At 40.5% G+C, this 26,672-nt stretch overlaps 1 protein-coding gene across 3 annotated transcripts; it reads right to left on the bottom strand.

The window, feature by feature from the left end:
- On the bottom strand, positions 1-26,672 carry LOC307169188 (fetuin-B). 3 transcript variants are annotated; one of them, XM_079889656.1, is made up of 9 exons: positions 26,592-26,672; positions 9,371-9,513; positions 9,014-9,240; positions 5,133-5,246; positions 4,939-5,017; positions 4,005-4,171; positions 3,809-3,922; positions 3,560-3,655; positions 1-870 (listed from the first exon to the last, which is right to left on the bottom strand). In XM_079889656.1, exons 3-9 carry the CDS (start codon positions 9,212-9,214, stop codon positions 721-723), a joined length of 921 nt encoding a protein of 306 aa, XP_079745782.1. In that variant the 5' UTR covers positions 9,215-9,240; positions 9,371-9,513; positions 26,592-26,672; the 3' UTR covers positions 1-720. The 3 variants fall into 3 exon arrangements, with proteins under 3 accessions (XP_079745782.1, XP_079745784.1, XP_079745783.1); XM_079889658.1 differs by having other exon boundaries at positions 4,939-4,981; positions 26,592-26,660; XM_079889657.1 differs by lacking the exon at positions 9,371-9,513 and having other exon boundaries at positions 26,592-26,669.

The following is a 26,672-nucleotide window of genomic DNA, read 5'->3' as shown; positions in this document are numbered from 1 at the left end:
GGCTGAATTCATTGTTTTTTATTGTATCGGCCAAATTATAATTTTATTGATATTGCCAATTAGCACAGTCTGAAGTAATGCAGTATGTTCATGTTGTATGTTTTTTTTTCAAGTAGGATGAATGTCACAAAAACTTCCTTATTAGCTCATTGTATGAGTTGCACTGTAACAATTTCATAAACAATATCTTGTAAATAGTTTTTCTCATTACCCTAATACAGTTATTCAATTAGTTCACAATGCTTACACAATTAAAATTAAGTTTAAATTAAAAGTAATATAACAAATACTAAATACTACCATGATGTATTAATATTTGACTTTTAATACTTGATCGTTTCCATATTACATTATTGACTGACAATATATTTTCACAGAGTAATGAGAATGTGAAAAAAAAGGTATGTGTACATGTCATGAAAATAATGCCACAATGCAAAAATAAAGTACTAGTCACAATCATTCATTTAGGCGAAATATACTTTCTTGCTTCCTTGTCTAGATTTTTATGATGAAATGTGACTGGCTTTTTTCAAGACATTTTTTTCATGTCATATTACTGTGGTTGTGTTGTGAATATCTTTATTGATATAATGCTGCATAGGCAAAAACTTGTGTACTAGAAAAATCTAAATCTGAAAATGCAACAAAGCATATGACAAGTGTAAACATACAGTTCTTATTTAGATAGGATGGCCCATCTTCAAGTGATTATTTCAATCAGAGATTCAGCTCTCTCAGTCCAAGGTTGTGTCGTCTCTCCCCCGGGCAGTTGCTGGCCATGGGTGGGGCTCTGGGGGCAGTTTGGATGGGTGGAGGAGTGATAACATGAATTGACCCAAAAGGTCTGGAGGTTTCTTGTTGAACAGCCTGGAGAACGACAGAGAAAAAGAAAGAAAAAAAAAAAAAGAAAAAAAATCACAAACTGGTCTTTTACTGATTCTGATGCTTTTTGCTCAGACTTTTTAGAATACTCTTTGAAACTCTTTGTTAAGTTAGTTTCACTACAAGCTATTAACAAACAGAAACTAACAACGCTGGACAAGTTGACTATTTTTTGGATAAATTTAGTTAGCTTTGAGCTCATCTGCGAGTGTACTTTGAAATACTTAGCAAAACAAACAAAGATTTGCATCGCATGCTCCACCCCACAGCGTGGGTATAAATAGTTAGGAGGGAGTCAACACCGGCAGGGATGGCAGAGTGGACTCTGCCAAGGGAAAGGCACGGGCTCGCTGTCAGGGGAGCCGTACAATGGAAGAATACACATATGGGATCACCGTAGGGATCACAACATATGGGCGCCTAGCATAGGGGTCAACCATAGGGGCGTACTTACGAGTGTTAGGCCTGGCATCAGGGTGGTGGAGGAACTCAACAGGGTTCTCCAGGTGAGGAGGAAGATAAGCGCACATATCCGGGGAATGGCGCAGCAAGCAAGACACCGAGCGAGTCCCCGGTATTCACCAGCCAATTGGGGCCAGTACACAGGAGGACACTTGCTCTACACGCAGACTAAAAAATCTGGCAAACATGTTGGGTGTCGCCCAGCCCGCAGCTCTACACATATCTGTCAGCGAGGCACTGTGTGCGAGCGCAAAGGAGCAAGCTACACTTCTGGTAGAGTGAGCGCTCAACCCGAGGGGGCACAGCACAGGCACGCCTTGGGCCTGGTACGCCAAGACGATCGCATCCACTATCCAGTGGGCCATCCTCTGCTTAGAGACAGCCTCTTCCTTCTGCTGGCCTCCATAACAAAGAGCTGGTCTGAGGTCCTGAAGCTCTGCGTTCGGTCCACGTACAGGCGCAAAACGCGGACAGGACAGAGAAAAGCTAGGGCTGGCTCTGCCTGCTCCAGGGGCAGCGCTGGACCCTTGAAAAGATCGGTGGGAACCTTGGGCATGTATCCAGGACGGGGTCTCAGGATAACGTGAGAGTTGTCCCTCCGAATTCCAGGCACGATTTGTTGACCGGAAATGCTTGCAGGTCCCCTACCCTCTTGGAAGCCAGCGCAGTCAGGATTTTAATTGACGGGACTTTTAGCTCAATTGACTGCAGCAGTTTGAAGGGCGCTCTCTGCACTGCCTTAAGCACCAACGAGAGATCCCATGGGGTGAGGAAGATTTAGCCTTCTCGCACCCCTTAGGACCTGATGATCAGGTTATGCTTTTCAAGAGATTTACCATCTACTGGATACTGATGTGTGGCATATCACGGCAACATACACTTTCAGGGTGGAGGGAGACAGTCTGCGCTCCAGTCCTTCCTGCAGGAAGGAAAACACAGCTCTGATTGAGCATCTCCGTGGGGTCTTCCCGGTGAGAAGAGGGGGCTCTCGACGAAGTGATGGTGTTTACCACCACCTTGGGTTGATCACCTAAGTCCTCCGCATCCCGTCTAGAGATCATATGTGGAGATTTCAGAGGTCTGGATGCGGGTGCCAAAGGGTGCCCCATCTCTGAGAAAGCAGGTCCTTCCTCAGAGGAATGAGCCAGGGAGAGGCTGTCGCGAGGAGCATGAGTTCTGAAAACCAGGTCCGGTTATCCTCCCTGACTTTGCTCAGTGTCAGTGTCTGAATTCAAGCAGTTCAACACCAAGCGAACACATTCCTCTGCGAGGCGTGCTGTGAGACCGAGTCCAACTCCATACCGAGAATAGAGATCCTCTGCGTGGGGGAGCTTGCTCTTTTCCCAGTTGACCCGAAGCCCCAGCTGGCTGAGGTGTCTGAGCACCACGCCCCTCTGTTCACACAACTGCTCTCGCGACTGGACCAGTATGAGTCAGTCGTTGACAGTTTAGAAAGCTCATGCCGTGTTCTCTCAGGGGAACAAGGGCCTGGGCTGGGCTGGGAAGCACTAGCCAGGCCTCCAGAGACCATACAAGCAGGGTCAGAGGGACCACACACCTGCAGTGGGGCAGCGAGGTGGAGCACAGGGATTTGACCCAGAAGGCATAGCATAGCACACTGCCATCTGCGCCCTCTTGGGACTCAGATATAGAGGAACCGCAGGGGAATGGACTACCTTGGCGATGTGCAGACTGAGGGGCAGCTCATAAAGGCCTGGTAGCACTTCAGAGCAGGCTCTTGACTGATCAGCCTGCTTCTAGACTGCCGAGAACCGCTGGGCACACTCCTCAAAAGCATAGCTGAAAAGGCCACCTTGTGAGATTGGCGCTTCGAGAAAGCTCCCAGACAACAGCCACAAAGCTCAGAATGAGATCGAGCATGCAGCAGCCCAGGAAAGCATGGCTGTCAACTTTGAATCTGATTCAGCATGAACACACCATTACAATGGGAAGCTCAGAACCATCTTCTTTTCCAAAATTTCAAATTGTGTATGCAATTTACAGCTGCATTTTTTTTTTTTAGATACGTCCCACCCAACTTCCTGTTTCAAAGGGAAATACGACAGGTGATTTTATATGGATATTTGGATTGCTACACTGCAGCAGGATTTTGAAGGGGGAAAAAAATCAGAACTGTTACCCTACTGAATAATGTAGCTGAGTTAGTAACATTGTAACTTTTAGTCACTCTCCAACAGCGCAAACCACCCACCATTGGTTGAAAGATTTCACATTTGACCTCTACAGGAACTTTGATCTCCAGTCCGTCGTCAACAGTGATGTGTGAACCAGTGCAAAACCCCTTGTGCTGTAGCAAACAGAAAAAAGGTTACTACACTTACACTTTTAATGGCAACGGCAATATAAAGCAAGTTTAAAGAGTGTTCTTAATATTTGGTTTAAAAATTGGTTTAATCTTGTATTACTGGCTTGTCATTTATTGAACTGAATGAATGCTTACAGCTGACTCTGAATCCTTCAGCAGGCATTGCGTGAGGTCAATGTCAGTAGTGTTTTTCTTGCAGTCAGTCTCTTGAATAGTGAACCCCACAAAGTAAGATGGACCCACAACCCACTGCAAAACACACAATACACATCTCCTGCCATGTGTGCAGGACAGAGCCACTCAATCCATTGATTTATTGGTGTTGACATACCTGCATGCTGGCTGCTGTTATATTCAGAAGAGCATAGAAATGTGGGAAAGTGTGCTCTTTGTTAAATTTCTGCAGGGCCAACTTTGTGGTCTCAGATATAACTGGATCATCTAACCGTTCTGCAGTTGGACAGTCGGGGCAAGTGTTTATTACAGCTCGAGCTGCCACTGTAAAACAGTGAGGACAAGTCAACATTTCACGAAGAACATGCTCTATATTATTATAGCCCTGGACAAAAGCATTATATAAAGCCAGATAGTCATTATTATGTTGCTATTATTTAGAAAATCTGTAATCCAAGTTATTTCTTCTGTGGACTAGTTAAATAGCACATATAACATGCTCTCTCTCATTCAGCTCTTTGTGTCGTCTACTGTGTAAAGTTTTCATTTTCTAGTTTAATCTGGAGACTTACAGATATCTAAACAAATGTTTTTGCTCAACATACATGTTAAAATGAATGCTGAAGTCTTCCAGGGCCATTTTTAGTACAGTCAGTAGCAGCATCATCAGTGAAATATACAATTTAGTGGTCATTATCTAAAAATATTTATATAACCTAATGCTGAGAGTGACCAATCAGAATAAAGTATTCTTTAGAGTAACAAAATGTGTACTATTATAAATGTTCCATTACAACTTTGAGAGGCAAGTTGTCGATTACCACAGAAATAATTTCAGCTCAACCCCTCAAATTTACTAATATGACAACTCCTTTACCATGACCTTATGGGAAAGCAGTCTCACACCAAGGACATTTTAGGTCATTTTAAAAAGCAAAATGGCACAATAATTAATATAAACCCTTTGACAAAAATATGAGCAGCAAAGTTCTGCAACTCTCTGCAAGTCATCTCTAAGATGTGACGTAATTATTTTTGTGGTAATGGACAGAACATTTCAGTAAGCGTGGTTCAATGCAGTCACAGCAGACCTTGTTGGATGGTGCAGTTGTAATTCTGAACTTTGACGGTGCTCTGAAGGGAAACAGATGCATCACATGTTCCGAACACCTAATATAGTTTAGATAACAGTAAACTCTTTGGTCAAACAGGATACAAATATATACCCAAGTATAATATAGCATATTAAAGTAACTGATAGTTCTATCTAGAGTAAAATACATACCGGTAGACTACCAATCCCCTTAATGGCACAGGATTTCCATTTTCTCCTGCTGATCGCATGACATTGTGTTTCCAGAACATCGATCGTCAGGTGTAAATGGCTCAAGCCTTCTGCCTTTGTTACAAGCAAACAAGATAACAATCAAACCAGCATGAAATAACATTTCTAAAACCCAAGCTTTTCCTGCTAGCGGGTTTTTTTGGCCCCCAGAATATTTTGTTGCATGAATATCTGAACATACAATAAATCAAATGAAAGAACAGAGCCTCTGCTTTAAACAAACAAACATGCATTCTTTTTTTAACAACACTTGAATGTGGGTAAGTTTCATAAAACAGCAACATTTTGAGCAAAAAGCTGAGAAAATTGCCTTTTTGTCAAAGACTACATCCAGATTATATTCAAAACGATGATCAAAACACAGATGGAGTAGATCGAGTCCATCAATACCCCCAAAGCATCACAGTTGTTAAAACTTCCTGGGTCGACATTTCATTCAGTAACATTAGGCAGTTTTGATTTAAAAGTTTCTTTTAAATAGATTAGAACATTACGTTGGCATTACGGGAAATGCACTAGCATGGTTTAAATCATACTTATCTGACCGTTATCAGTTTGTAGCAGTAAATGATGAGATGTCTCATCGATCACAAGTTCAGTATGGCGTACCACAAGGCTCAGTACTAGGACCGCTGCTGTTCACTCTGTACATGCTACCATTAGGAGATATCATTAGGAAACATGGCATTAGCTTTCACTGTTATGCCGATGATACTCAGCTCTATATTTCTTCAAAACCTAACGAAACTTATCAATTCACAAAATTAACGGAATGCATAGCGGATATAAAAAATTGGATGACTTGTAATTTCCTACTTCTAAATTCTGAAAAAACAGAGTTTCTAATTATTGGACAAAAAACTTCCTCACATAATAATCTAGAATACTGTCTAACACTCGATGGCTGCTCTGTTAAGTCTTCGTCGTCGGTTAGGAACCTGGGTGTGCTCTTTGATACCAATCTTTCATTTGAAAGTCACGTGTCTAGTATCTGTAAAACTGCATTTTTCCATCTTAAGAATATATCTAAATTACGCCATATGCTCTCATTGACAAATGCGGAACAGTTAGTTCATGCGTTCATGACCTCAAGGCTAGATTATAGTAATGCTCTACTGGGTGGTTGCCCTGCACGCTTAATAAACAAACTACAGCTGGTCCAAAACGCAGCAGCTCGAGTTCTTACCAGAACCAGGAAGTATGACCATATTAGCCCAGTTCTGTCAAAACTGCATTGGCTCCCTATTAAACATCGCATAAATTTTAAAATATTGCTGATTACTTACAAAGCACTAAATGGTTTAGCTCCGCAGTACTTGAGCGAGCTCTTAACGCATTATAGTCCGTCACGTCTATTGCGATCTCAAAATTCCGGCCAGTTGATAATACCTAGAATATCAAAATCGACTGCTGGCGGTAGATCCTTTTCCTATTTAGCACCAAAACTCTGGAACAGTCTTCCTACCATTGTCCGGGAAGCAGACACACTCAAGCAGTTCAAAGCCAGATTAAAGACACATCTCTTTGACCTAGCTTTCACATAATACATTATAGACTTCTATAATTTAATGTTAGGCTGCATATAGTAGGTCAGCCGGAACCGGGAACACTTCCCAAAAATCCTTATGTACTCGTTACATCATGAGAAGAATGGCATCTACGCTAATTTTAGTGTCTGTGTTTATTCCGAGGTTTTCCTGCAGCCTGCCGGATCCAGGCCGTATCCAGATCTGATGAAGGACCTTCGCCTGGACCGATGACAACGCAGTGCTGAAGTGCCAACTAGTCTCTCCCTATGGAGGATCCCTCTACCACTCTACAGATAAGGCGTTGTCGGGAAATTCGTCTCGCGTTCCTACCCCAAAGCAACAAATAAAATAAAATTCTTTATCAAAATTTATAAGGAAAGACAAGTATTTTGTTTAGGCTTGGCTTGTAGGGAATTCCAAACCTGCGTATTTTCAAACGCACATAACTATAGAACTCATTCTAAATGCTCATGTGAACGCCATCAGCGTTTCTCACAGGTTCGCGTTTAAAGTCTGTGTAGAGGGAATGGTGTCGTCTTAGCGGCCCCTAATTTAATAACAAATGATCGTTGCGACGGAAGCAAATCAATCAAAACTAACTTTAGATGGAAATAACTTAACTCTGCTGTAAAGCCGAAACAATCTCTGTTACCTTAAATTATACGCTTATCTCTGTGAAGCTGCTTTGAGACAATCTACATTGTTAAAAGCGCTATATAAATGAAGATGACTTGACTTGACTTGACTTGATTAATATGCTGTTTTATGTTTGATTATCGAGTAATTTTACATTTGCGTACGCAATCTATCACTTGTTTCAGCTTCTTCACTTGCTGTTTTTATCCTGAGATTCTGTACCATTTCTGAAGATGTGTCATAGCGCTCTCTACTGTATGATAGTAGAGAACAGTGAAGAAAAAATTCAGTCAGTGGTGGGGAAAGAGTAAATGTTATCTTCTTGATGTCTTTTCAAATTTAAGTTGCATTTGTTGAAAAATTTAAATGCACACTTTCATATTTTAAAGATCATTAAAATATGAAAGTGTGCATTTAAATTTTTCAACAAATGCAACTTAAATTTGAAAAGACATCAAGAAGATAACATTTATTCTGATCATTTATTTTTATTTTAAGTATTTTTGTACAAGGCTAGATTAATTCATATTATGTGTCTTTTCAGATTTCAGTTTCAAAAATAAATATTTTTGGTAAAAATTATAAATGTTTTTTGTTTGTATTTTTAAAAATATCTGATAATTTATTTACTTATTTAATTGGACGCGGAAAGGTTAATTCAGATTCCAAATGTCATAATATTTGTGGAAAAACTTATCTTGAAAAATAAATTCAAATTTGTAAAGTTTCAAAAATCGAACACACTCATATATTCACAATGTGTGTATCTTCCATTCATTCCATAACTTTTGAAAAATAAAAAGAAGAAAATAAACATGGCACAATACTGGGGCTTCTCACCATCTGTCAACAATTCTTCCCCTCACTGACTTGGACTTGGACTCTGACAGCTATCTGTTTATTTAGGAGGATGTATTGGTTAGTATTGTGTTGGAATCTTCTGTAATTGCTACACACTGACTATAATTTGAACATTTAACCTTGTTTCAAAGTTAATTATACTGCTATAGCATGAAAGTGCCGCCACCTCGGGCATCAATGAACCATACTGTAGTCCACAATCCTTCTTTTTGCATAACATAACATATATTTAATATACCAGCATGTATGAACATGAGAAGAGGACCAGTTAAAAAAATATATACTGAAAAACAAATTGAAAATGAGATATAGAAGACACAAGGTGTAAGGTGTAGATATTTCTGTTATATTCATTTTGGTAACTCTTTAGTTTGACGCTCCCAATAGACGTTCTATTAACTGTAAGTATCTTTGCAACTACATGTCAACTTAATCTACTAACCCAAACCCTAACAGTCTACTAATACTCTAATGGGAGTTAGTTGAAGTGTTGTAATTTAGACACATGCATTTTCTGTAAAGCTGCTTTGATGTGATATGTATTGTGAAAAGAGCTATACAAATAAATGTGCATTTATTTGAATGTAGTGGCAAAGTTACTTATAGTTAGAATGTCTAAAGTGGACCATCAGAATAAAGTGTCAACTTTATTTACTTGACGGTAACTTTCCTTTTTTTCTCTCCAAGATTTCATCCTAGATCCTTGTTCGCCACTGATCCATTTGCCTTTTCATATAAGAACCTATTCAAATGCATCCATGTAGATGAAAATGATGCTAGTATCAACACACTCACCTTTATGTCTTGTTTGACATCATAAAGTCGGTTGAGTGTGAGGATATACCCTTCCTGTCTGTCTGCATTGATCTGCTCTAAGGCCTCCTCCGCTGCCTTCACCACAGCTGTGTCGAGGCATTCGGCCGGCACTGAGGAGCTGCTGCCATGCTGCCAGAACACACACACGAACAAGACCAGGAGGAAAGACTGCATCCTCATCTCCAGATTCCTCACACACCCTTGTGCTAGAGAGAAGTCAAAGACATGGCAGATGAGAACACAGTTCAACTCTTACACAAAACACTGAACTTTCACCTGCAGCGATCAGCAAACAGTCTTTATCTGCTCCTGCTCTATATGCTCCTGTCTGCTTACCAGTAAACAGTGATGCAATACAGGTCGAAACTACAGGACTGGAGACACTGCGGCCCTCTTTACACCAGGCAATGACATCCGGAGAGTTTTGGGATTTTGGATCTTCTTCATAGTGATCTAACAGTGATCCAAATCCCACTTACCTAAAAACCAACAACATTAGCCATTATGTTGACCAAAACATTTTCCTTCATTAATAAAAAAAAAGATCTACTGCATTGCTCTTCTTTATGAACATTCTGTCTGCAACACAGGTAACACAGACTATCGCCTACTGTGCATAAACAGATGCCCACAAACCAACGTTGTAAAGAAGAGGGGGACAAAATTCCTCCACAACGTGAGAGACAGTTATAATGGCCAATCAGACCACTGATTTGTTGAAATAATGCGCTCAATTGTACCGGCGAATGGTTTCTATTCTCCGCCTCCTGTGTCATTATCTAACTTTGACACAGGGGCCAGAAGCAAACTGCATGAACTTGGAATGAGAATCACTATTTTGGTAGATTTGACTAGACTGGGTAAACCGGCGATGTGATTTCGCCCTGCAGCTCAGGCTGGACACCTGTACATTCTTCTATCCTGCTTCCTTTACAAATTTGAGGGAATCCATAAGCCAAACTGGCTTATCCACCTGGTGCGCTATTGGCGGGTTTAATCCAATCCAATTCCTTTTAACCTCTCGACGGTGCTCAATGGCTTCTTTTTGGCAAACAAATCGCTTGAGTGTGTGTAAATACCACTACCTTTCTTTTTTTTTTTTCACAACCTGCAAAACTCGCTCGATTCCATTGCTGCTTCTGCAAACCGCTGATCAACACGTTTGGTTTCCTGCCTGGAGTTTTTGCGTCGCTCTGCAAAGTACGTCACCTGGATCGTTGGTCTGATTGGTTGAAGGACTATCCAATTGCGCACAATTGACTCCAATTGAGTCATTTGAACTCTGCCCGTTGATCACGCCTCTTGTGCAGTAGAAAATACAGAGCAGGCTCCCCAGACCAATGTTCAATCTTAAAAGATTGAGCTTGGTCAGGTGATAGCCAGACTAAGATTTGACCTAAAAATTGGAAATGGGGTTGTGGCTCAGGTGGTACAGAGGGCTGTGCATTGGTCTGTGAATGCGTGTGTGTGTGTGAATGAGAAACATATGTAAAGAACTTTGGATAAAACCATGTATAAGTGGACCATTTACCATTTAAATTGCTGTTGCATGATTTAAGACCAGTGTTTTCCTATTAAGCCCACTTCAATGTGGAAATATCTCTCCCTTTAAATCCATTTTTATTTCAGTTATGACTAACGGGGACTGATCACAAAATTTGCTTTGCATTATCTTACTGACATAATGTGCACATACTTGTCTGCCAGTGTCATCATAAAAGTGAATTTGATGTTATTGAACACTTCAAATGTTGCCTTTACCAAAATGTTAACTTCTTGTATTATAATACTGACATACAGTATATTTTGTGTTATAACAATATTAAATAATAACGTGTTGTAAAGTTATCCCTTGTCTCCATAGCTGTGGAGAAAAGGTGGGAAGACGTGTTTAACTCCTCTGAGTCTCTGGGAACATTCCCGTCTGGGTGTAATAAGAACCAGAAATTAAACCTTCGGAGGTGCGCTTCCAAATTCACACTAAAGGTTGAGTTTCTGAAATACAGTACATGCAAATGTAGCAAGTGTCTTGGTATGACAGCGTTTTAATGATTGTAGTTCTTCATTCAATATTCACTGCAGAAGGAGATCTTTTCCTTCTTTGGAAGTAGAAGAGCCATTAAATTAAAAAAAAAAGTTGCTAGAAAGCTCTTCAAGGAATTTCACTCCTCTCCAATTGGGGGCATTGGGCGTCCTGAAAACACACACGGCAGTGAGCTCCAGATTTTACTGGCTTGGCATGTGCATTGATATTGACAACTTTGTCTTTGAGTTTTGAAAACAGCAATTTTTTTAAAGGTCTTGGAATGCAATTAATGCCAGAAGATTGGAAAACCTTTAGTGAATAAAGTCTTAATACTGAAGAAAAGAAGATGGAGCTCTGCGAAATCAGACTTGGAGAGATTCTTTCGCCGCTGGAACCTGTTTGCATGGAGTTCCTGAAAAAGAAAATTAAAAAGCCAGAACCGAATCTATCCGCATTTGTGTGGCCACCTTTCCAGAGGAGAGCAAAACTCTTCCAGATAAGATTGACTCTGTCCACCGCATTGGGAAAAGACTTCCGAATACTTCAAGGTCGTGCGCTTCTGCTTTGTCAACCTCAGTAAGTTCGGTTATTTGCTGTTCATTGTTAAAAGAGCTATTTCTATTATTTCTCTCAATGCCAGGGGTCTAAGAGACATTACTAAAATGAAGGCTTAAGGCATACCCAAATGCCTTAGTTTTCATTGGTGGGGACTTTAATATTGTGCCTGAAATTAATCTTGATAGACTGCCACCTAAACAATCTGCCTCTGCTAATTCTAAATTAAAGATATTAATGGATACATTTTAGATTATTGATATATGGAGGGAGAAATTTCTGAATAGTAAATCCTATAATAGAAACAAAAGGAGTAAGAAAAATTGTTCTAGACAGTCCCGTATAGACTACTGGCTTGTTTCACAATCTGTTAGGGATTTTAATGTTTCTGTTAGCATTCTACCTTCACCCATGACTGATCATAAAGCAACTCTTATCCAATCCCCTCTATCTTCAGTTCTCTATTTCAAGACCGAGAGCTTCTTATTCTTGAGCTTCTCTTCTTTGCTTAAGCATGATCAATTAAGGAAAAACATTTCATTTTTGATTGAATATTACTGGATCAAAGCACAAAAGGAAAATAAATGCGGCCTCAATTGGGAACTTCTTAAAGGGGGGGTGAAATGCTCATTTTCACTCAATCTCCTGTTAATCTTGAGTACCTATAGAGTAGTATTGCATCCTTCATATCTCCAAAAAGTCTTTAGTTTTATTATATTTATAAAAGAAAGATAAGCTGTACCGAGTCTTTCCGGAAAAAACCGAGCGTCTGGAGGCGGGCCGTGTGGGCGAAGCCAGAGCCATAGAGAGAATCCGTCGATCTGGGCTTTGTTTATAAAACATTCATCGTTGCATCCACTGTTCCTAACGCTTGGTTCTTTGGGCAGCTGAAAATGGTAAGCTTTCCCTCACATCCAAAAACACACTTTGGAGACACTATGCAGCGCTGCCGATGATTTCCTGTTGAAGCGCGTTGATGTGCGCGGTCTCGCTCTCCTCTGGTCGACGTGTGCGCGGGCGAGCTTTTCCGGGAGAAATGCTCATATAAGGAGTTCCACTCTGGTCTACGTCATTAGATCCACGGTCGAAAAAAAAACAGCCGAAACTTGTACCAACCCGGAAGTAAGATTTTCGGCACAGAAATTCTCCGTTATTCGTCCAAAATATTTTTTAAAAACTTTGGCCATGTTAAGCATGAGAATCCATCTCTTTAACAATGTAAACAACTCTGAATACATGAAACACCATTGTACCCCCCCTTTAAACATGAAATTAGCAAGTGTGCTAGGAGTTTTGGCAGCCTTCTAGCTAAACGTCAAAGCCATGAAGAGGAGACGGTCATTTGGATCGATTGCTCCTGTCTGCCTTGCTGCTGGTTTGCGTCTGTAAGCTCCACAAATCTTTCTGTTTTGAATCTCTAATTACTATCATTCCTTGTTGTTTATATTGCTAAATATAACTTACTCATCAACATATATTAGATATTGTCTAATATTGCCTATCACACTAATCTGACATCGCTAGCTTTTATCTAAATTGTTATCGCTAGCACAACACGCTAGTATTTCGCTAGCCTGTTAACCTGCCACCCGTGCTTGCCGTCTTTTTTTTTTCTCACACCTTTTACGAGTCTATCAAACTACTGTGGTAAGTAGGATCAGTCAAAAAATACGGTGAGTAATGTCTTCTGTTATTGACACTTGCAATTCGTGTCACATGTATAGTATAGCAATTCGTGTCACATGTATAGTATAGCATTCTCTGTCAGCAGTGAGGGCTTTACATGTGATAAATGCAGGGAGATAGTCAGGCTGACGGAGAAGATTTCAGAACTACACACATCCAAACTTTAATCGAGGACAGTAAGAGTGCAAGGGCATTAGATACTGCTTTGGATGCGACTAGCTTAGTGAACTCTGTACATTGTTCGGTTCCGGCTGAAGTAGAGCCCGTGCAGCAGGGCAACTGGGTGACCGTGAGACGCTGTAGTCGCGGGACAAAACCCTGCTCTTCCGTGCCGATTTGTCAAATTAACATTAAACATTAAATAACTCCCCACTCAGTGAAACACCCACTGAGAATCCTGTTGAATGTGCCCTAGTTATTGGCACGGAATGTGAAAATAGAGACACCAGTCACCATAGTCACATGTTTGCCGGGAGTCAGAGCGCCTGACATCAAAGCAAATTTAAAAGTTCTGGCTAATGCTAATCGTAAATTCTCTATATTATTATCTAATATTATTATTCATGTCAGCACTAGAGATGTTCGACTTCACCAGTCAGAGATCACTAAAATTAATGTTAAAGAGGTGTGTGAACTCGCAAGTACGATGTCAAGCACTGTAATTTGCTCTGGCCCTCTTTCTGTTCGCAGGGGTGATGAGATACTTAGTAGATTGTCCTCACTCAATGGCTGGCTGTCTAAGTGGTGTCCGCAAAATAATATAGGGTTCATAGACAATTGGAAAAGTTTTTGGGGCAGACCTGACCTGTTGAAAAGAGATGGTATTCATCCCTCCTGGGATGGTGCCGCTCTTCTCTCTAGTAATATGGCACATAGTCTTAGAGCTCAAACATGAATTGGGGTTCAGGTCAGGAAGTAGACAGACAGGCTAGCTGTCTCACGTCACTGAGGTCAGATAAATCTGATGATAAAGCTTGGGTTGCTGAATATTAGATCCCTTACTTCAAAAGCACTCATTGTTAATGATATGATTACAGATTATAATCTAGATGTGCTGTGTTTGACAGAAACCTGGCTAAAACCAAACGATTACATTACTTTGAATGAGTCCACCCCGCAAGATTACTGTTATAAACATGAACCTCGTCTGAAAGGCAAAGGGGGAGGTGTTGGTGTAATTTATAGTAATATTTTCAGAATTACTGAGAAGTCTAGTTTCAAATATAATTATTTTGAAGTGTTGGTGCTTAATGTAACAATATATAGTGTAAATGATAAATCACATTTGAGATTTGTGCTGGCTACTGTATACAGGCCGCCAGGGCACCATACAGACTTTATCTAAGAATTTGCTGATTTTCTATAAAAGTTAGTACTGGCTGCAGATAAAGTCCTAAGATGATACCACACTCTTTTTTTTAAAAACGACTTGCAGATCCCTATCGCTCTTGATCTTATTAAAGTGTACATCCTGTAACGTCATTATATAGTTTTTTTAATAAAAGATTGATTCAAACCACTTGTATGCGTTATTCTTTTGCAGCGGTTGAAACGACAACATGTCAGAGCTCATGAAATAGGCTTATTATACACCGTCCAACCCCGGTTCTTTAGGGGGTAAAAAATGATTAAAAGACGCCGTCTTAAAGATAGAAGGGACCATCTAAGCGTAAACAAGTTTCAGAATGGCTGGCTGGTGAGGATGCTTACACATTACACAAAACAGCGCCTATAAAATACAAACGAAATAGAGTGGTTATGTACTGGGTCGATACGCAGTTCCAGGCCGATCTTGTCGACATGATTGCCTATTCCAAGGATAATGACAATAATAAATATCTGCTGACGTGCATAGACGTATTTAGCAAGTACGCGTGGGCTCGCGTTGTCCCATTTATATACACCCTGTGCTCTGGAATGCGGAGGGTCGGAGGGAGGGAGTGCGATGCCGATGCTTGCATGTGACACAGACCGCTGCTAAGTATAACACACCGTTGCCATGAAAAACAGAGCGTTGCTATGGAGACGGAACAGACTATTTTCTTTAGCGGAAGCAATACAATCGTTTTTAAATCAATAAACTCCTTTTTAAAACAATATTTTGTGTCAAATTATTGATTTATTTGGTAGGTAGCCATGTAATACGCGGGATAATGTAGAGCGAGGCGGTTGTTATAGCGCATACAACCCCTTCAGGCTGATTCAAGCTCTGCATCGCGTCGGGGTCCTGATCAGCCGGTCGGGGTTGTATTCTCTATAACAACCGCCTCGCTCTACATTATCCCTTACTTAAAAAATAACCCTATAAACTTCCATTAGTATATCACACACATCCTGATGTCAGAGCTCAAAAATAACCCTCATCACTTCCATTATATCAAAGTTCAAATATTGAACAGTGAATCCCCTTATACTCACGAGGTCATACACATATTATCCAATTATCCTATTATTCAATTATCCTATTATTCAATTACACACAAGGTCACCGCTAGGTCAAGGTCAGGTCAAGGGCAAGTCAATGTCAACCCAAGGGCAGGGGGAGGGGCAATGTCAAAAGGTCAAACCCATCAATCATCATTAATTAAAAAGCCATCAATCATTTTGACAGAAGGTGGGTCATAATTCTACTGAGGCTTTAACTTTCTTGATTTTGCTTCTTTAAACATTACGTTTAAGATCAATTGGTTGAGGCTGTTCTTGAATGATTATGATTCAATATGGAATGCTATTCCAAATTATATTTTTTCTAAAGTTGCTGGTCTCCCCTTTTAGACGGTGGGCAGAGGGTCCGTATCTGCTTTACTTTTCGAAATGGATGATCCCCATGGAGGGAGAACCTGGATTTGTAAAGTTGGGACGGTTGTTTTATTCTCAACGATATGAAAAGTGTTGCCACTCCCATTTATTGCACATTTCCCCCCGAAATCATAATGCACGACCCGTAAATATGCAGGCAAACGTGGTTGCCTACTATATCAGATAAGCCAATAGCGTGGCAAGATACTGACATAGGATTATTATTAACCAATCAGATGTAGCTTATTTAGAACAGCTGTTACACGGATGATTTAGCTATCAGACACGAGCAGCGGCAGCGCATTGATCATCGCCAAGGACATTCTTTGTGTGATTGTAAGTATTCATTTAATTAGAATATGATATCTAAATAAAATGTTTGTTTTGTACACTATGTTGTTCAAAAGTGTGTAAGCATCTCGTTAGTGTCGTTTTAAGTAGGGTAACGTTAGTTTCATCTGGCGAACTAGCAGTAGCATCATGCGATTACATATTTGATTTGGTGTAAACATTCCATTCTAACGGTAACACTTCGTCCAACTCACATAGGCTACAGCTCCACTGTATGTTGGCGGATGATTACCTCAGACCGTTTTGCAAACGTTCGCCAAAAACTCAAGGCAAACATGAACCTGTTGATGTTTAAGACATATATTTAATTATCAATTACATCTGATATAACATTAAAGGGTCAGTATTCTAATATTCTAACCAATATTCAATATTCAAACCAGAGAGCTAAGAGCTCTAGTTAGAACTGCATGTAATAGAAATAAGATAAGTATAACTTATCAAATAACATAGGCTATCAAACAGAGCAGAGTTATAATGTACATAAACATGTCATACAGATTTACTTCTGCAAGAGTAGCCAACACACAAACACACCACTCCCCACATGTGTACATACATACACACGTGCCCTAGTCATCTTCAAGTGACTTATTGTCACAGTTTACACACTGACAGAGGTTTGTACATGGCAGCTCATGCAGTTTACATGTGCATCTACCCTTAACACAATTAGTTTTTTTACACGAGCAGTGCACAAGTTCCAGTATGGCCTCTGAAGCTGGCGGAAGTGTCATCCAGTTCACTCCGTAGAAATCTCCTACCATCTTCCAGCCATGATTTACAGGAGGAGGAATGTCTGGCATGCACTCAAAACTCCTCCTGTGTACTGCAGCCTGATAGCTTGCCCGCTGGGTGTGTTTATGCAAGGAGTCTTTGTTTGGAGGCAAGTCTCTCTCAGAACATTTACCTGATTTGAACAGTTTAGCCCTTGCAATATTGACATCTTGGCAGTCCTTCTGATCATATAGACCACACGTGTAAGCTTCCAGAGCTTCACATAGTTCTGGTGATGGGGTGAAACTTGTTCCTAGTTCTCTAAACATAGTGATGTATTCTGTTTTTGAACTTAGTTTTTTGTATGCTTTTGCTTTCCCAACCTTATGCAGAGTGCTCACAGTGTCACATCCAGAAAAGGCATGCAGACCTACAAGGGCATCACATTTGTCTTCGCCAAGATGGGCATGTAGCTTGGTAATGTAGGTAATGCGTGTGTTTCTCCCCTTGGCAGTATGGAAATGGAGGTGGCCATCAATGTGGCTGCAGAAAGCTAGAGCCAGCACAAAGACATCAGTGTCTGGGCTCTTGATTACCAGGTCATGGCTGTGCTTGGCTGCATGGGCTGCATGCAGTATCATTCTGGTGTCTGCCTCCTCTGACTTGTCTCTAGGTCTTTAAGTTCCAGTATCTCAAGGTCAGTATAGCTCACATTCATCTTAACCCTCTAGGCGCCACGGTCAAGTTTAATCGACAAGATGCGGCACTGAATAAAACGGCCGATTTTGTCAAATAGGGTGTCAAATTTCATTCGACCTCCCCTCAACTAGATGGCAGACATGTCATACTTCATCCCCGACTCAAAAAAACGTCATGCTTCTATACAAAATCTTCGAGCTAGAGCGCATTGAATCAGTGCGAACAAAAGCGGAGCTAGTGTGCGAGTGAGCCATTTTATCAGAGCAATATTGTCAACGTCAGCGAGTATTTGCATTAGATTATTATTATTATTGATAATAATAATAATAATAATAATAATAATATCTAATGGCATCAATAAAGCTTACCCGCAATGAAGTGTTGGGTCTTCTATTCGCGGACCCTGATTCTGAAGGGGAATATCTGCCTAGAAGATGACGGTGTCGGTGATTCTGAAAGTGAAAGTATAGCCCTACACCAAGCACAAACGGTGAATCCTTTGCCCAATGTCAGTGGTGGGAACAATGTTTCCCGGGGTCGGAGTGTTCATCGCGAAGTTAGTAGGCGTGTTAGTGTTGTGGGGAACGAGGCGGGAGATTTTTACCGCGCTAGCCATGTAACGTTTGTCTTCTGACCGTGTGCCTCTCCGCAATCGCGGCGACAGTATTGTGGTGGAGACTTCGTCTAATGTCACTGGGTATGTTAGACGAGGTCGAAGTATTCATAGGACAGTTAGGGAGCAACGTGGAGGCAGGGTGGTGAGTCGCAATGACAATGACAGTAGTCCGAGCTGTGCACACTCGGCGTGCGCGCGAGGCAGATCTGGCCGCGCCCGCGCTGCTCGTAGCAGGAGCAGAGGCGGTGTGACACGGGGCAGAGGGGCTATTATGCATAGTCTATCGCAAGCTGATGTGTGTCATATGAACAGCCTAATATACAAAATGAAGCTCTGTTGACTTGGTTGCCTTAGCTGAGTGAACTAATGTCCTCAGTACAGGATCAGCATACAACCCAAATGTTGGCTGTGGCTTTAGTTGTTGCACCAGAGCAATAGCATCCCAAATCCAAACTGAGCCATCAGGAATGTCACTCACTGTTGCAGGCGGGTTGATCTCATTGAGCAAGATGTGCATCAGCTTAGCTTTGTTGGTTTTGACCAGAGAGCCATCAAAGTTGGAAATTGACTGTGGAAAAGGACCCAAACTGTAAGTGAGCATTTCATCATAGCATAGCATCCCAAATCCATAGCATCATAGCATCCCAAATCCAAACTGAGCCATCAGGAATGTCACTCACTGTTGCAGGCGGGTTGATCTCATTGAGCAAGATGTGCATCAGCTTAGCTTTGTTGGTTTTGACCAGAGAGCCATCAAAGTTGGAAATTGACTGTGGAAAAGGACCCAAACTGTAAGTGAGCATTTCATCGATGTTAATTTGCCTAACGCTGCCCACAACAATTAGCCTTGCAAACAAGTTGCGATGTGATGTTAGGGTGATTTCTTTTCCTCTAATTTTTGTGACTGTACTTTGTCTTTGAATGTTTTGATTTTCATTTTCTTTATAGGGTCATGGAATGATGCTTCACCATTAACGATCCTTTTTTCACAGAATTCAGTGAGTGCCTTTACACCTCTTTGTTTAGCCCCTAGTAAGTCTGTGGCAACATTTTCTGATGCCTGTTGGCCAGAAGAGATGTGACAAAGATACTCTCCATCCAGCAATGGGTCAAAAGGATTAACCATATTTTGGATAGTGGCCACAATGTTCATCACATCAGCCTGATCTCTCTGCATTCTGGTGTTGTGTAGCTCCGAGTTAAGATGTCCTACCGGGCACTTTCCTGCCATTGTTTTGCATTCAAAAGTGATTGCTGCCCGCTCATGTTGTGTTAGGGTCCAGCGGTGAATTGCACCCTTGTTCAGAGAGAACCCACTGATGCCTCCCTTTGTCTGAGTCACGATTGGCTGTTTGCTCAATGACTTGATCACATGCAGTGTCGGTAAAACCATGACTTTGATGTCTTTGTGCCACAAAGTCACCTGAAAGAAGCAGCTGGTGTGCTGAAGGGTGTGTGTCTTCCAGGTTGGTCATTTCAGCCCAATATGCCGTCAAATACCTGGCATAATTTACTTTGTCACAGGCAAAAAAACAGGGCAGCATACTTTGCACAGTGGACAAATGGAGAGCCCAGTTCCCCTCTCTTGTTGCCCTGATGAAAAGAAGCAAATCTTCCATCATGTCAAGGTATGTGCTCCAAAATGCGAATGTGTGGTTACAGTTGTTTTTCACCACAAATTCTTCATAACCTTGCAGTAACTGCTGAAATGTGTCTGATGTTAGCATGACCTTGAACTCTTTAGAGGGAAACACTCCTGCAGATCTGTTGCCACTTTTAAAGCAGCTGCATTTTGTTCTTGTGTGAGTGTGTCCAAGTATGCCCACCAGCGCAGTTTCTGGAGTGCTTCCATCAGGAGTTTGTGAGAACGTATCCTCCTGTTGTAGTGATGGCCGGAGCTCACTCCATCGATTGAGCCTGCGGCCACCAGGTCAGACTCAATCAAGATGTCCTGAAAGCCAGCATCACCATACAACTTTCCTATGCATGACAGGTATGCCTTTGCTGTGTGGAACTCTTCCATCCTCACTACAATTCTCTCAGAGTAAGAATTTGTTTGCCAACGGATCTCTTGGGCCTTGGCTTATATGGCTTGATCCATAACTAAAACAACTTCTTTTTGTTCCAAGCTGTCAGCAATGGCAATGGAGTGGCTCAGGATGGTGTGGACAGCGTTGAGGTCAGTCGGGCTGGCGTCAATCACTGGTAGGTAGCCAACATGTGTAGATGGTAGGACTGTGTCTTCCTTCAACATGATATTAAACCCTGTCCATCCAGGAAGGACTTTGCCCTGGGCCTCAGGTACTTTCAGTAAAAATAATGCAGCATCAATTCTTCTACCGGTAGTTTGGGCATATCTGTATTGGTCCTGCTGGAGATCTATCTTCAATGCAAAATTCTGTGGACCAGACTGCTTTCCTCTTGTGTATGTTGAAAGATTCAGTGGAGGAGGATGAACAGACCGCTCTCGTGTTCTCTGTCTGGGTAATGTGTCTGGTAGTAAGGATGCTGTATAACTGTTTATGGCCCTCTGAATTATTATACCATTGGTGTTATGTGTTGTCCCTTTACCTGAAAGAGTCTCCCCTCCAAAGTCATTATTATCCCAGACAAGAGTCACAGGCACTTCAACACTGATGTTTTCAGGGATGTATATTTCTCCTCTCTCCATTTGTAGGTGAGCAAGGGCAGTATCATGCTCAAGGACCTGGGATTGGATGAGCAGTGACCCAGACCATTTATCAACCCTATAAGCTGCGCAGAGCCAGTCATATGCCGAACTGCCATTGCAAGTGAGCACTGTTTTGGCATGAGCCACCGTCCTCTGGTTGCCAGGGTAATAATGTCCTGACAAGTGGACACTATCTTTCTGCTGTCCTCTTAAGTGACATCAACACGTTCATCTGATGGTTGTGATGACATTCCTGATATCCATGCAATGAAGTTAAAGATGGTGAGGGCACTCAGGGCATTTTCCAGTGTGAGGTCACCTGCTGTGGGAGGCCATGGAAGCTTTGGGTATATTTTTGATGTCTTTTGAAAGATTTCTTTAAGTGTCATAGGTGCATGATATAACACCCGAGAATCATCCGTGTTGATGGTGGCATTTTCAATATCTCCTTGACTTGTCATTTCTCCTTCACTTTCTTCAGATGAGGAGGAAGCAGAGGAGACAGCAACTTCATGCACAATCTCGTCAGCTGGCCGATTGTCCACATATACAAGTGATACCGTGCTTCACTAGCCACCAAGTCCCTGTCTTGGATATGGAGAAGGAGAGACTCATCCCTTCTCCCTTCAGCGGCGAGAAGCAATTTCCCGGCATGGATTGTTTCACACTGTGTTAGCTTTTCTTTTACCCTTTTCCTGCTGTGTGTCTGAACCTTGTACTTCTCATGTTTGCAAATAATGCATTGTACTGGAAGCAGGTGTGGGACCCGCTTGGACGTGTAGAGATCACGGGCGTAAGATCTTAGAGCCAGTGTTTTAACTGGAGTTGCCTCACCATCATCTGCCTCTACCACTAAAAGTGCAAAACAATAGATTTAGGTTCTGCACCCTTCCCCACATCACTGATTAAAGAAAAATGGTTTGTAACTTTCAGCAGGGGAAAACTCATGCTCCATATATTGGTTCCACCTGTTCCCTTAACATGGGTAATAAACCAGTTTCACAGCGTTCTAGGGATGGGACGATTACCGGTTTCACTATAAACCACGATAAAATGTACTGACGGTTAGTAATATCGTTTAAAATTTAATTATCATTAAAACCGTGTTTGATTATCGCGATTTTAGATCCTGTTCAGCGAGCAACAGTCTGACGCAGGCGCGGCGCGCAATGTTATGTTTTTTTATTCAAGAAGGAATGGCGGAAGGCAGTGAGCGTGCTCGGGAGGTTTTTCAGCCTTTTAAAATAACCAATTCTAAGGTGTGGTCATATTTTGGCTTTAACAAAAGTCCTGAGGGAAACTTAATCGAGGATGGTCACCCTGTCAGCAGAACATGCACAAGAAAAGGTCACTGCAATAATAGGGGGAAACTTCAGATCTGCCGAGTCGTCTTGTGTGACCATCACCGACTGTTGTATAGCGAACGCAAGGCAAGTTAACTTTGACCTCAATACCAAAACTACGTCTGGGAAATAACTACTGTCTATGGGAAATAATTGGGCATAAAATGTTGTTTTAAGCTGAACTATTTTATATCAATCACTTGAAATAGGCTAAACGTGAAGCTTCCGCAAAGAAAAGTTTGCAGCAAGTGGCTTAGCCAAAGACGAACGAACAAGTTCAAACAAGACTATTAAGAGTGACATTTAAGGGATAATAATTTATATTCATTATACACTTATTACACCGATTTTTTTTACCACATAATTACGGGGACATTGAATTGAGATTAATCCATAAATCCATTATGTACAGCGTACAAAACAATAGTTCAGACAAGATGATCACAACAATATTATCAAACTCTGTAAACAATAAATCAACTATGATTTAATTTTCAATAGGCTGCAATTAAAAACGGAGACACAAGACGGCAAGTTGTATTTGAATGAAACGAGAGAGCGCGTCCATTGTGATACATGGTGTAACGTCTGTCAGAGAGTTTGAAGTCTGCCCAGATGAAGAATACAAGACCATGAACTGGTAGTTCCACGAGACTATTATAGATGTTTTCTCTCAGTTAAGCACACTCTTCATACATGTCGAAGAGCGAATGTTAAAAGGGAAAAGAAAACACTCTAAAACACGCTACAAATCAAAATGGAAGTAAACACATTATAATAAAACAACGGTCAGCAGTAGAGCGGTCATCTTCCTCTTTGCGTGATCAATCTCACTCTCACTGTGCGTGCGCGCTCACATAAAAACAGCATGCATACAATAACGTACGCCATAGAAGAAGTTATCTTAAAGGCACATCCACATTCATGTCATGAACACTACTTAACACTAGGTGGCCGTTACAATGGATGTGCGCGGTGTTATAATGCGTTGCTATTGACGACCGTCATTATAAGGAAGGAAATGCTTTAAAAAGTGCATAGAGCTGCTTGTTTTATTTGTTGATTTTCAAATATAAAACTTGTTGAAATGTCTTCAGTGTGAGCATCAACTCTTTTTGAACACTTTCATCTCGTTTTAACAAAACCGTGATAATATTGATAATCGCGATAATTTTGGTCACTATAATCGTGATATTAAATTTTCATACCGTCCCATCCCTACAGCGTTCAGGTGTCCGGCCTTGTTGATTTTAATGATGCCATAATTAGAAGGGAACATTTTTGCAGGGTGTTTTTTATTATATTACTGTTAATTCATTGTATATATCTATATTATTAAGTTGGCTTGAAGTTGCTATATCTTTTCTAACTCATCGAACTTCCAGTTTTCCTAAAAATGATGACTAAAACTCTGGAAAATCCCATTGACTGTCATTGCAGAATGTTCAAATTGAGCCAAGGTATGGTGGCCCAGTAGTGCACAACACAAACTCAAATCTAAACTCCCTGAAGTCCTAGACTCAATTAAACTACCTTCCTTCCTATATATCTTTCTTTCTTTTTTCTATATATCCTTCTTTCTTTCTATATTTCTTTCTAACCTTTCTTTCTATATTTCTTTCTAACCTTTCTTTTCTTCCTTCCCTTTTCTTTTTTCTATCTATTCTTTCTTTTTTCTTTCTTTCCACCTAATTTTTCTTTCTTTCTTTCTACCTATCTATCGGACTGTATTGCCTTCAAACTTTCTGGCTAGGCTTTTTCAAGCCAACTTAAAGTTTGCCAACAAACTTCATCTAGTTTTTTGTACTAATCTTATATTATTGCTGCTACTACACTGCACATATCTGTATATGTTGTTCATACTGTATATCTATTCTACTCTTATAAGGCTACTGCTAATACATAGCACATTTATATTTATTTTATTGTAAACCATACTATTTTCTTAACTGTATACTACTGTCCAATACTGTATGTCTAATACCGCCTGTCTATACAATATAATACCAACCTTCCTTTGCAGTTTCTTCAACTAATACTGCCTTCTCTCTTCTCCTTTGTGCTCGTTTTATCTTCGTGATATTTGTGAAATGGCTGTAGCACTCCCTGTGGTAGCCAGTGTTAGCTGGTTTGACTAACTGGTTTGTAGGTTCCTGGCTTTGTAACTTGTATGCCTGTACTGCCTCTTCTGCTATAATACCTTCTCTGCCCTCAAGGTCTTTCCACAGAAACACTGATTTAATAAATTTCTCCCAACTTATGTCTGTGAAGGGAATGGTGGGTCCACTTCCCTCAAATATATATGCACTTCATGTTTTGCCATTTCTTCCAAGTAAACATGGGCGGGAAAAAGAGTATTGACGGTCTCGTTTTTATGACGTTGTGTTTCCAAGCAATACCATTGTGTCAAATGTGTGAAATCAGAACGGTGTATTTATTAAAGATTACAAAGAAATGACAGGACATCGCATGACAAAAGATGGTTACATAAAATAAAAACAGTACGAATGGATAACGTTACCTATGCATTCTCATTTTGTGTCAAACTGAATATGTAGCAAAAGTGGGTAAAATAGTTCTTATCTTAAATAGTACAATCTTTCCTGGGCGCTAAGCGCGCGCCAGTGTGTTCACAAACGCGTCACCAACACCGACACTTTCCCACGCATGCTATTGGATGAAGGCAACAAATACGTCATGCAGGTCGGACCCCACACGTAGCTGATTCGCCGGGAAAATAACCTAGAGAAAGTTACCGATATTATAGTAATGGACAAAGTATGTGAGTGGCAACAATTTTGCCTTGTTGAAAAGCGTAGCGGTTACATATAAAAAACTGGGTTATCCATCACCACAGATCGTCTGAAAACACGAAATCTCCCCTAGTCTAGTCTAAGGAATAGAAAGATTAGACATTTTTTTTTTAATTATATTATTACTGCCCCTACTGTAATATCTCATTGGAGTAATTGTTTTAATGATATTCCTTGGAAGAAAGTGTGGTCTCTATCCAACAAATATTTAGCCTAATCACTAATAAGGTTAAAGAGGTATCATTCAAATTGTTACATCGATTTTACACAGTTAATCTTTATAACAAAAAATGTTTTCTGAGATGGATCCCCAATGCTATTTTTGTGGAGTGGAAGACAAGTCTGTACCTCACCTTTTTTGGGATTGTGTTCATGTAGCTTCTTTTTGGAAGAAATTTTGTCTGTTTGTACGTGCTATTTTATTAGTCAATTTTTCTTTGGTGTTAAAGGATGCCTTATTTGGATTTTATAACCCTGACAAGAATCTAAAAGACAAGTTTTCTTATAAATCTATTCGATTTTCCAGCCAAGTTTTTTGTACACAGGTGTACATTTTTGTCTGTCAAACCTCTTTATTATTTTTTGCAAAGACCTGATGTTATTTGGGTACTATTTCTTCTTCCAGTAACGTCAAAGTTTTAAAGTCTCAGACTTTGAGCAAAAAGTATAATATTTATGCTTTTTTATAATGAAAAAAAAAGGGACTCAAGGCATGTCTGTCTCTCTCTCTCTTGAATTGAATTTATTTTAAATTATATGTTACCCCTGGCTCAATGTTTTTTTGTTTTTGTGACAAAATTTTACTGGCTTTTTGTCAACTGTTTATAATTCTATTATTGTTGTTTAATTCTGTTTTGAGTCGTAACTGTATGTATTTGCTGTTATAGGTGTTCAATAAAACATTTATTTTTTTATGAAATGGAAAACTGGAGGGAAAATGCATGTGCTAATGCTATCTTGCTAGCCAATTTTACATGGGGAGAATGTCAGGAACAGAGCCTAATGAAAATCAGTTTTTCAATATTGAAAGACCGAACTAGAGGATACTAAGAAATAGTAAGTGTTAAGACTTCTATCAATGTATTTTTCCCTTTATTCCTCTGTTTTACTCATTTGTGTACTATTGTAACTGCTGCTCTACTCTACTACAGCAGGATTGCAAGCTCATGCAACCGATCATCTAGCTATAAATGTATCAAAATAATAGCATCTACTGCAAATCTAAGCTCATCATCATTGTGATAATAAAAGTATTTTATTCATATAACCGACTCAACTTACCTGACAGGCGCGTCTCGCGAGTGAGTTTGCCAACGGTCTCCCTCCTTCCTTCCCCGCTGTTTGATTGACGCGCACGTGCGC

The sequence above is a fragment of the Squalius cephalus genome (genome assembly GCF_949319135.1).
Source record: "Squalius cephalus genome assembly, chromosome: 13".
NCBI lineage: Eukaryota > Metazoa > Chordata > Actinopteri > Cypriniformes > Leuciscidae > Squalius > Squalius cephalus.
This window is presented reverse-complemented; position numbering and strand designations above follow the sequence as displayed.